The sequence below is a fragment of the Rhamphochromis longiceps genome, linkage group LG10, assembly GCF_057381845.1.
Source record: "Rhamphochromis longiceps isolate RC_006_pf linkage group LG10, R_longiceps_female_GT1.1, whole genome shotgun sequence".
Classification (NCBI taxonomy): domain Eukaryota; kingdom Metazoa; phylum Chordata; class Actinopteri; order Cichliformes; family Cichlidae; genus Rhamphochromis; species Rhamphochromis longiceps.
This window is the reverse complement of record NC_140566.1, coordinates 36,703,318-36,715,824: the sequence shown is the minus strand read 5'-3', so window position 1 is coordinate 36,715,824 and position 12,507 is coordinate 36,703,318. Positions and strand designations below refer to the sequence as shown.

The 12,507-nt window shown below is 46.0% G+C and overlaps 1 protein-coding gene across 1 annotated transcript; it reads left to right on the top strand.

Moving 5' to 3' along the window:
• The first annotated feature begins 891 nt into the window (after positions 1-891).
• Positions 892-9,446, top strand: LOC146661444 (GTPase IMAP family member 9-like). The gene is made up of 2 exons (XM_085421532.1): positions 892-1,017; positions 7,502-9,446. Exons 1-2 carry the CDS (start codon positions 999-1,001, stop codon positions 8,338-8,340), a joined length of 858 nt encoding a protein of 285 aa, XP_085277658.1. The 5' UTR covers positions 892-998; the 3' UTR covers positions 8,341-9,446.
• The last annotated feature ends 3,061 nt before the right edge of the window (positions 9,447-12,507 follow it).

Here is a 12,507-nt window from a genome sequence, read left to right as displayed (position 1 = left end):
ATTTTTTAGCAAAGCCAAAGGAAAATAAGAAGGTACAACCTGCACAGAAATGAACATTTGTGAGATATATAATGAATTTTGATTTTACAAACTTTTCCCTTCCTATTTTTTTTGTTATCATATCAAAGCTGAATGATACAGGGCTGGCGGTCCATAAAGATGACAGAGGCTCAAATTTTGTATCTCTATATGTAATCATGGGAAAAGAGGGATTTGTGTTTGGTCTAAACACACCATGAGAGTGAAGCGATGATCATGAGTTCTTTGTTTGGTTTTTTTTACTGTTTTTGTTTTTGTTTTCATGTGGATGACTGTCATAATTACAAAACTTTCAATAAAAAAAAAAAAAATAAAATAAATATTTTAAACGACACGTTTCTCGTGTTCTTCCTCAAGAGAACAAAACTGAACACGTCACTTTGCTTCGGAATGAAGCAACAACGAAACCGCTGCCAGATCCCAAATATGAATAGACCGTAATGCTCAGGCAGAAAACCTCAGGCCTGTTATAAGAGCTCAGGCGCCAGAGTCACCTCCATCTACTCTGGGAAACTGTTGGTTACATTAGTATAGTACAGGTTATATAGATGTTGAGGGTCTGTTTGATAACCAGACTCATTTATTATCATGTTACTAAATATTTAGGCTGTGACATCACTGTGTAACCAGCCAATGACAGTTTCTCTCTGGAATCTGCCCTGCAGCATCTAAGCGTTGTTGTGACATGCACGTTGTTGCATGCAGTAGAATTAAAACCAGGAACTCATTTTTGATTCACAGCCAGGGTTGAATATCCCCTAACAGTGACACATTGGGACTGCAGGTTATTCACACTGTGGCTGTGTGGTTGGTGAACCAATGAAAGCTCTCTTCTGTCTGCAGTCTGCCCTGCAGCAACTTTAACAAGTGCCTTAAAGTGACGGCGTCCTCGGTGTACAGCACAGAGCAGCAGCAGGAAGGTGTCGGTGCAAAGCTTTGTAATCCTGAGCAGCACAAACATGGCCGGCACCAATGCTCGTAAGTACATTTAAAACTTTTGATTTACTGTTTAGACCAACTTTCTATCATAAAATACAATCTAGATGAAAAGTAAAAAAACAAACAAACCAAGAGCTACATGTTAAACTGAACTGTGATTGGTTATTTCTGTGTCCTGTGTAGGACTGGGTATCGTCACTGATTTCTAGAATCGATTCAATTCCGATTCACAAGGTCCCGAATCGATTCGATCCACGATTCGATTTAATTCGATTCGATTTGAATCTGGGAAATTTTGACAGTCAGAAATATTATAATTCAGATCAGTACATTTACATATTTTTGTATCTATAAAAAGGAAGCTGACACACGCAAGACTTTATCACAGGTGTGGGCGTCACAGCAGATGCCTTTGTGTCAAAGTAGCTGAAGATAAAACAGAAAAATATGAAGGTGATTTTCCTGTTCTGGATTTTATAAAAATATTCTGCAGTACATCAAAAACGAAAGAAAACCATTAATCAACATATGAACATCACCTCTGACGCTACAGTGGTTTTATTACAGACACAGCGTTTTGCATTTTGTATAATTTTAAAAAGTTTACATTTGTTCAGTATTGAACGGCAGAAATTAGGTTTTATTTTCGGAAGAATGTAAAAAAAAAAAAAACAGCGGCCGACAGCCTGTAAACAACGGTAGACTTGTGCGTAACAAGCAAGCGAATAATGAAGAAAGGGAAACTGTTCTTGAAGTACAGAGAGAGAGAGAGAGCTGTGCATCGTGGTGGAAGCAAAACAGTAAAAGTCAGAGTGAATTCATGACGATGTTTATGTGAAGCTTAGTTTGGATCTTCTTTTGCTGCTGGTTCGGTCAATATTGTTTGGAGAGACATCAAACTAACAGCTTTAGAATCAGCGCATAAAGGGCGTGAACACAAAGCGCCGACAGATCAGAATCAGCGAGCTGTGAGAAAGGTGACATCTCACTGATTCTGATCCGCGGGTCGCGCTGTGTGTCTAAGTCTTTGTGCAGAATCCGTGTTCCTGCTCTCATTTACTGTCTTAGCTGTTTGGTGGTTGTTGAAATTTTGTGAGATGTCACCAGAGATTCTGGCATTTCGGGCAAAATAAATTTATATTAAAAAATCGATTCAGGATTTTAATGAATCGATTTTACGTTATCCAAGCCAGAATCGATTTTAATCGATGAATCGATTATAAAAACCCGCCCCTAGTCCTGTGTGACAGCACGGACACGCCGTCGGGGCTAAAAGCTGACAGCTCACTGACTCTGATGCTGCAGGTTTCATCAATCTGACCAACATTCACTGAAGCAGCAGCAAAAGAGGATGATGATAAACATCGTCACTCTCACTCTGACTTTGGCTGTTTTGCTTCCACCACGATAAAATCCCACTTCCTGCACGGCTCTGTCTCTGTACTCACAGACCAGTTTACCATCAAATCTCTGTTTTCTGCATTATTCTCTGCTCATTATGCACCAGTCTGCTGTTGTGTTCGTGTTGATTCATGGTTTGCTTCAGTTTTTGTTCTACTGCAGAATATTTTAAGGTTATTTGCTATAAGAAGCCAGAACATCTGCTTCATGTGTGTCTGTTTGATCCTCAGTTACTTTGACACAAAGGCCTCTGCTGTGGCGCTCACACCTCTGATGAAGTCTCACAGTGTCAGCTTCGGTTTAATATATGGATATTAAATATGGATAAGTGCTGATAAATGAATAAATAAGATGTTTCTGACCGCCTGAGTCTGAATTCAATCAAATTGAACGCAGAAGTCGACGTCGATAGCCAGCCCTACCACGCAGAGCTGGAAACAGATTTATTTTACACAGTCTGCAGGAAAACAAAGGCTTTGATTGTTCCTGCTGAGAAAACCTGTGGTTGGTGTCAGACCTGACAATATGAAGTTACAGGTGTTCATATTGAAAGGTCACAACCCAACAATGAGCAGCTGTTGGTGTTCTGACATGAAGAAACCACACACAGACAGTAAAGTACAAACTCTACTGTTTTTACTGATCGACGCTCACTGCGGTCCACAGCCTTTACCTGATGAGTGAAACTGAGCTCAGGTGAAATCTTTTGATCCTGTTCAGCCAGTTCGACTGTCGGTTCCTGTAAGCTCGGAGCAAGCTTCCTGCATTCCCTGGAGTTTTACAGGAAAGCAGAAAATACTCCAGATACCTCAGAAGCCACAGCTCTGCATTGATGTCGTTCTTCAGCTGAATACGTTTGAGGTTCTGTTTTGGTTCTCAGTGAGGAAGAGCGTTTAGAGGAGCCCTTTCAGATGCTTTCCTTTTTAACCGAAACACACTGTGGGTTTTTCCCACCTTGGTATTTATATGCCCCGCCCACAGTAGTCTTACCTGTGTCTTCTTCCACAAGTTGTCCCCACATATCCAGTCAGTTCATCGCTCCCACACTTCAATTCAATTCAATTTTATTTATATAAATTCCTGTGTGTGGTGATGTCACCTCTCTCCTTCCTGTGTGTGGTGATGTCACCTCTCTCCTTCCTGTGTGTGGTGATGTCACGTCTCCCCTTCCTGTGTGTGGTGATGTCACGTCTCCCCTTCCTGTGTGGGGTGATGTCACGTCTCCCCTTCCTGTGTGTCGTGATGTCACCTCTCCCCGTCCTGTGTGTGGTGATGTCACCTCTCTCCTTCCTGTGTGGGGTGATGTCACGTCTCTCCTTCCTGTGTGTGGTGATGTCACCTCTCTCCTTCCTGTGTGGGGTGATGTCACGTCTCCCCTTCCTGTGTGTTGTGATGTCACCTCTCTCACGTCTCTCCTTCCTGTGTGTCGTGATGTCACGTCTCCCCTTCCTGTGTGTCGTGATGTCACCTCTCTCACGTCTCTCCTTCCTGTGTGTGGTGATGTCACCTCTCCCTTTCCTGTGTGGGGTGATGTCACGTCTCTCCTTCCTGTGTGTCGTGATGTCACGTCTCCCCTTCCTGTGTGTCGTGATGTCACCTCTCTCCTTCCTGTGTGTGGTGATGTCACCTCTCCCCTTCCTGTGTGTGGTGATGTCACGTCTCTCCTTCCTGTGTGTCGTGATGTCACGTCTCCCCTTCCTGTGTGTGGTGATGTCACGTCTCCCCTTCCTGTGTGTCGTGATGTCACCTCTCTCCTTCCTGTGTGTGGTGATGTCACCTCTCCCCTTCCTGTGTGTCGTGATGTCACGTCTCCCCTTCCTGTGTGTGGTGATGTCACGTCTCCCCTTCCTGTGTGTCGTGATGTCACCTCTCTCACGTCTCTCCTTCCTGTGTGTGGTGATGTCACCTCTCCCCTTCCTGTGTGTGGTGATGTCACGTCTCTCCTTCCTGTGTGTGGTGATGTCACCTCTCTCCTTCCTGTGTGTGGTGATGTCACCTCTCCCCTTCCTGTGTGTCGTGATGTCACGTCTCCCCTTCCTGTGTGTGGTGATGTCACGTCTCCCCTTCCTGTGTGTCGTGATGTCACGTCTCTCACGTCTCCCCTTCCTGTGTGTGGTGATGTCACGTCTCCCCTTCCTGTGTGTCGTGATGTCACGTCTCCCCTTCCTGTGTGTGGTGATGTCACGTCTCCCCTTCCTGTGTGTGGTGATGTCACCTCTCTCCTTCCTGTGTGTCGTGATGTCACGTCTCCCCTTCCTGTGTGTCGTGATGTCACCTCTCTCACGTCTCCCCTTCCTGTGTGTCTTGATGTCACGTCTCTCCTTCCTGTGTGTCTTGATGTCACGTCTCCCCTTCCTGTGTGTGGTGATGTCACGTCTCTCCTTCCTGTGTGTGGTGATGTCACCTCTCTCCTTCCTGTGTGTCGTGATGTCACCTCTCTCCTTCCTGTGTGTCTTGATGTCACGTCTCTCCTTCCTGTGTGTGGTGATGTCACCTCTCTCCTTCCTGTGTGTCTTGATGTCACGTCTCCCCTTCCTGTGTGTCGTGATGTCACGTCTCCCCTTCCTGTGTGTCGTGATGTCACCTCTCTCACGTCTCCCCTTCCTGTGTGTCTTGATGTCACGTCTCTCCTTCCTGTGTGTGGTGATGTCACGTCTCCCCTTCCTGTGTGTGGTGATGTCACGTCTCTCACGTCTCTCCTTCCTGTGTGTCTTGATGTCACGTCTCTCCTTCCTGTGTGTGGTGATGTCACGTCTCTCACGTCCCCCCTTCCTGTGTGTCTTGATGTCACGTCTCCCCTTCCTGTGTGTGGTGATGTCACCTCTCTCCTTCCTGTGTGTGGTGATGTCACCTCTCTCCTTCCTGTGTGTGGTGATGTCACGTCTCCCCTTCCTGTGTGTCTTGATGTCACGTCTCCCCTTCCTGTGTGTGGTGATGTCACCTCTCTCCTTCCTGTGTGTGGTGATGTCACCTCTCTCCTTCCTGTGTGTGGTGATGTCACCTCTCTCCTTCCTGTGTGTGGTGATGTCACGTCTCCCCTTCCTGTGTGTCGTGATGTCACGTCTCCCCTTCCTGTGTGTTGTTCCACGGCTTCCCTGCCGGTCATGTCCTCTCTCTCGTGCTCCCTCGCTCCCTCTCATCTGTGTTTCCTCCTGTGTCCAGCTCATGTGTCAGTCTACGTCTGAGTTTTTCCTGTTGTATTTTGACAGTCTTGTGTCTCCATGTTCAGTGTGTTTAGTTTTGCTTCCCCCGTGGCGTCACGTGCATTTGTATCAGCTGTGTTCCTCACTGCGCTTCTGTGTATTTAGTTCACCAGTCTTCCTTTCTCCTTTCTCCTACCCGTGTCTGGTCACCTCATGATGTTCATGGTCTGTAGTTCTTTGATACTTAGATCTTTACTTAGTTTTTCCCAAGTTTAGGTTTAAGTTTATTTCATTTTCGTGTTACTTTGCCTTTGTTTCTCATGTTTTTCCAGCCTCCAATAAACGGCTTGTATTTGATTGAACCTGCTTCCTGCCTCGAGCGTCTGTGTTTGGGTCCTCTTAAATAAACCCAAGGTTTCCCTCTGCATGTGACCAACAGTGATGGGAGACGGAGCTTATGCTGAACAGCGATTGTGGAAAGTTTCTATACTTAAAATAAGGAAATAACGAGATGTGTGATTAAGATTTTAATATCCCGAACAGTGTAAAATCTTTTCAGCCAATTAACCTACAATAAATCAGAGAAACCCCAACAATCATATGACCCCCTATAAGCAAGCACTATGAGCAACAGTAGGAAGGAAAAACTCCCTTTTAACAGGAAGAAACCTCCAGCAGAACCAGCTCAGGGAGGGACGGGGCCATCCTGAGTGAGGGGAGAGAGCGGGACACTGACACGCTGCTGGAGAGCGCCTGTGTGATGACCTGTATGATGACCTGTGTGATGACCTGTGTAATGACCTGTGTGATGACCTGTGTAATGACCTGTGTGATGACCTGTGTAATGACCTGTGTAATGACTAGGGATGGGTATCGTTTAGGTTTTATCCGATACAGGTGCCAAATCAGTACTTTTGAAACGGTGCCGGTACTTAAACGGTGCTCAAACCGGTGCTTAAAGAATGGAGAACACAAATGGGTCCAAAAACCTCTCATTTTCAGCTGGTTTTTTGTAAAAAGATAACAATGTTAGCCTTTTCTGCAGCTATGGGGCATATATGGTATCACTCTTGGCTGGAAGCAGTGCTTAAACAATGGAAAAAACACAAACTTTGTCCAAAAACCTCTCATGTTTAACTGTTTTCCACTTTTTCTTTGGTCATTTTAGCCTTTTTGGCCAGGGTGAAGGGAGTATCTGCCATCAAACAAGAGGACAGCCGCATGTAGCTATGATGATGTTTGCTAGTTCACCTTACATGCATTAATTTAATAACGTGGTTAGCCTACTCAACGTAAATTACACACGAACAACATTAAGCTACTCACGCAGAGAAGAACGGCTGCTGCTGCATCATCATTTCTGCTACACTGGCAGAGCTAGAGGCCAGGACTCTCCTCTTCAGGTTTTTGGGGGATGTTGCTCCGGGTCCGATAACAGGCAACCCACCCACAGTAGATGTGCTTGTTGTGAGTTCTCGCAGCAAGCTATCATACGGCGCATTTCTGGGCTTTTAAAAAAAACACTATGCGTCGCCAGGTGTTTCATCGGATTCGAGGTGTTACCTCCTTTGACAGCATCACAGTATCAGCTTAAAGCACTTGTTGCTGCTGAGTTTGCATCTTTTGCTGTGAAGTACAGCCAGACTTTGACCGCTTCGCCTTGGGCATTTTTAATCTCTAGCTCTGCTCTAAAAGAACGTACGTACCTGGCCCCGCCTACTATCCTCGGAAACGTAAAATGATTGGCTAGAAGTGTATCACAGCTCAGGAAAAAAAGCACCGAAATGTGCGCTGCTTTTTGGTTTGGTTACTACCGTTTATGTCACCGGACACCGGTACCCATCCCTAGTAATGACTTGTGTAATGACCTGTGTGATGACCTGTGTGGTGACCTGTGTGATGACCTGTGTGATGGCCTGTGTGATGACCTGTGTGATGACCTGGGAGTCCCACTAACGCTGTCTGTTTATGTTCTCCAGGAGATGCAGTGAGAGATGGGTTCCCACACCTGAGGATTGTGCTTGTTGGGAAAACTGGAGTGGGGAAGAGTGCATCAGGAAACACCATCTTAGGAAGAAAAGCCTTTGAGTCTATAACTTCTTTTTCTTCATCAGTAGTTGGGTGTCGCAAAGTAACAGGGCAGGTGGATGGTCACATCCTGGATGTAGTTGACACTCCGGGTCTGTTTGACACCCTACTGACTCAGGAGCATGTAAAGACGGAGATCGTTAAATGCGTCTCCTTTGTTGCTCCCGGTCCTCACGTGTTCCTGGTTGTGATCCAGATCGGCAGGTTTACAAAAGCAGAAGAAGAAACGATAAAAATCCTTCAGAAGATATTTGGGGTGGATGCAGCCTGTTACACCATAGTCTTGTTCACGTATGGAGACAATCTGCCAAACGGAATCGACATCGACAAATCAATCAGTGGAAATCGGCCTCTGCATCGCTTCATCAATCAGTGCGGAGGAAGATATCATGTTTTTAACAACAGGAGTGAGGATCGCTCTCAGGTCAAAGAGCTGCTGGAGAAGATCAACACCATGACTCAGAGAAATGGAGCAACATACTACACCAATGACATGCTGCAGGAAGCTGAGAGAGCCATCAGAGAAGAGATGGAACGACTTATGAGAGAAAATCCAGACATGGGAGAAGAAGAAGCGAGAAGACGGGCACAGACGAAGAACAAGATCCTGAGGGCTGCTGGGATAGGAGCGGGCCTCGGGAGCATTTTAGGGCCACTGGGAGCAGCACTGGGAGCAGCAGTGGGAGCAGCAGTCGTAGCAGCAAAGGAGAAAAAATGTGCCACACAATAAAATAAAGAACGTTTGATCACATTTTGATAATTATTGGTCATTAATGGCGCACACAAGAACTGTTAGTCCACGGTAATTTATCATATTGTGTAATACGTCATCTAAGAGCTGTATAACATGAGCCTGTATACACACAGATCTCCTGAACATCTTTGGTTCCTGGGTAACGAGCTTTTTCCTCCATTGCTTAAATAAAACATTTTCCTGAATTTTCTATATTTAACACAAACCTTTGATCCATCTGACTCATGCTGGCCCAGGTCTCAGGGACAGAGTCTGGTCTGTACAGAGACTGCCACACCTCTCTATCCCACCTACATCCTCCTGATGGTCTGGAGGAAAAGCTGCAGCATCCCCAAGCTAGCTGAGATGGACTTCCATGACCTCCTCCCAGTCGGACATGCCCAGACCTTAGAGAGCAGGTTGGATTAGCAGCAGCTTTGCTCAGGACGAGCTCGGAGGTTCTGACATGGTCTCCAGTCACAAACTGATTAAAAATAAAATACTGTTCACAAATGCAAAGTTTGAAAACAATATTTTCTTTAACTTTAAAGTATAATAAATATTTACACTTAAATGATGCAAATATCAATAAATGTTGGTATATGATGTGTTCAGGTGTTTAAAAATAATGTTATCATCTGTATTGCTGTGATTACTTCATAAACACACTCTGTGCAGTGAACCTGTGAGACAGGGTTTTCCTCCTTCCTGATTTTATTTTTCATATTTAGCAGACAAGCATTTTTCAGACCGTCAAACAAACTATCAGCACTGTTTCCTCCATGTGTGGATAACTGTGGTTCTCACTGTGGTTCTCTGGAGTGCCACAGCCTGAGGAACATTCCTGTAACCTCGACCAGGCCTGTGCTTCAGCAGGTGTGGCAGTAATCGGGCGTGGGTGTGGCAGAGAAACTGAACTCTTCAGAAAATGTCATATTTTTCACTGTAGTTTCTTAGTCTTCCCTGAGAACTTGAAAGAAGAATCAGCAGCACATTCTCACACAGGGCCAGGTACGTTTGGATTACCTTTCCCTTCAATAAACGAAAAGATTGTTTAAAAACTGATGGTTGTTTGTTTGTTTTTCTTGAACATGCTAAAATAATACAACAACAAGTCTCAGGAGCCTGAAAAGAAAAGTGTCTGGACTTCTTTAAGTTGCTTGAAGACGTTTCACCTCTCATCCGAGAAGCTTCTTCAGTTCTAAGGTCAAATGGTGGAGAGTCCAGATATAAACCTAGTGGGAGTTTCCCCCACAGAGGGACAAAAGGACCCCCTGATGATCCTCTAATCACCTAAGACAAGGTGTGAAACTGGGTGTGGGTCCCAATCAGCCAGAGTTTCGGGTGTGTTCATTGTGAAACCTGGCCCCACCCTATCATGTGATTTCCTGAGGTCAGATGGCCCAGGATGTGAGTGGGCGTTAAGGCGTCTGGGAAGGATCTCAAAACTGGATTATAGATGGCAGAGAGTTGGTGTCGTAAACCCCGCCTCTGTTCAAAGATGGTCGCTCACAGTGGACATAGATGCTTCTTTCACTCCTCTTTCAAACCATCTGTCCTCTCTGTCCAAAATGTGAACATTGGCATCCTCAAAGAGTGACCTTTGACCTTTAGATGCAGATGAACTGCTGAGTCTTGTCCTGTGGAGGTGGCTTTTCTATGTTGTGTTATGCGCTTGTGAAGTGGCTGTTTGGTCTCTCCAGTGTAGAGGTCCTCGCTGCCCTGTACAGCAAACACCACATTGTTGAGTTTGTGTTTTGCAGTTTTGTGGGAGTCAAAGAGGAGGTACTGGTCCGAGTGTGTGGGCTTCAGGTAAACTTCAGTGTGGATAGCTCAGTAGGTAGAGTGGTGGCCCCATGATCGGAAGGTCGGGGGTTCGACTCCACTGAACGGCTACCCTGAGGTACCCCTGAGCAAGGTACCGTCCCTACACACTGCTCCCTGGGCGCTGCACTGGTGGCTGCCCACTGCTTCACTGGGTGGATGGGTTAAATGCAGAGGAACTATTTCCCTATGGGGACTAACACGCACACTTTAAAGGTTTCCATTCTCTTCACAGTCCAGGAATGGCAAACCAGGGAAGACAGAAAGGATAAGTTTGCCATTTAGGCTGAGAGGTGAAACTTCTTCAAGAAACGTAAAGAAGTCCAGACGCTTTTCTTTCCAAGCTCCTTGGACTACGATGACCTGAATGACTGAGAACCTTTACAGACAATATAACAACAACAAAGAACAGAAAAAAACACAATCAAAACACACACGAGGAGAACAGAGATCAGATTCCTAAAAATAACTGAACATGTTCAGAAATGTCAGCGTGACACAGAAGAAGGCAAACATACCAGCTCACCGTGTTCACAGCATTGATCCAGACAGTTTTAACTGGATTCTGTGTGGTTGACTTCTCCTATTAAAACTTCTATTTGGCAGCGAGTCATGTTTCAGCAGAGCATGGCCTGAGGATCTGAGGGCAGACCACAGCAACCTCCCTGAACAGGGTCCAGTAACCATCACAGTGGCAGATATCCAAGAAAGGGTCTCCAGTATGAAGAGTTGGACGCCACCAGGCCCTGACATGGTTCACGCCTACAGGCTGAAGAAGCTGACTGCACTCCACAAGCGCCTGGCAGCACAAATGAATCAGCTGCTAGTTGAGGAGAGACACCCAGAATGGCTAACCGAAGGTCGGACAGTCCCGATGCTCAAGGACCCCCAGAAGGGACCGGTCCCCTCCAACTACCAGCCAATAACCTGCCTCAGCACCACTCCTGTCAGGCATCATAGCGGCTAAGATGAACAGGCACATGGGTCAATACATGAGCGAGGCACAGAAAGGGATGGGCAGGAATACCAGAGGCACAAAACACCAGCTACTGGCTGACCAAGCAGTACAGTGCGGGATCTACCAAGGAGATGCTCTGTCCCCACTGCTGTTCTGCATAGGCCTGAACCCCCTCAGTGAGATCACTAACAAGACTGGTTACGGATACCGACTACAGAACGGAGCAGTTGTCAGCCACCTCCTGTACATGGATGACATCAAGCTGTATGCCAAGAGTGAACGAGACATCGATTCACTGATCCACACCACCAGGATATGCAGCAATGACATCGGGATGTCGTTCGGACTGGAGAAGTGTAGTCGGATGGTAATGTAACCCAACCAGTGCAGGGGCCTCCCTACACCCCGGACTCTGCGTTGTGTAAGTTTGTGTTGGATTGGGGCGCACAGTAGAGAGACCAGTCGGACACAGGCGTTCAATTTGTGGCTCGGACCGTGCCGTTTATTCAGATGCTGGGGCAAACACCACTCCAACTCTGCTGCTGGCCCTTTGCAAATCACAGTAAACACTGCGTGATTATCAACATTGTAAAATACAACAACATATATATATAAAAAACACATTAAGCAAAAATAATGTTTTTACAAAATTCCACGGTCTCAGGAATGAGTATGACACAAAACTAACATAGCAGGATTACCAGCAAACTGCAGCTGAAAAGCTAATGCTTCATCTTGCATTACTTTGCCCGAATTGGTGCTCTGCTAACTAGCGGGAATGTAGCCCGAAATTGCGGCAGATATTACCAAATGAAACATGCACACAAACTGCTCACACTCTCATCAGACAATACATGAACCTCTCAATAAACAAAATATAGGCTCGGCTTAAATGACAAACCGCTATTTTACACAGTGGAACACTTATTTTTAAACAAAACCAATGCAGTTCGCCACTGACAGTGCTTACCTTTGCAAATCACAGTAAACACTGAACCAAGATGGCGCCCGCGCGAACGAGAAATCTGAACTACGGTGTCCTGCAGAGGACAAATGGTCAAAATTGCTAAAATTTACAACATATGTGCAGCTCAACAGCGACACCTTGTGACTTATTCCAGTCACTACCTTACATCAACAAAGAGAGGGAAGGTAGTCAGAACAGAGGGGATCAAACTACCAGAAGGCAACGTTGCAGACATAGAGGACAGTTATAAGTACCTGGGGATCAGCTCTGTTCTAGGATGCCCTCTGGACCCAGTGGAGGTGGTGAGTGACAGGAGAACGGCGGCTAAGCTGTCATCCCTGATGGACAACATCTCCCACCCCATGCAGCAGACTGTGACAGCACTGAGCAGCTCCTTCAGTGGGAGACTGCGGCA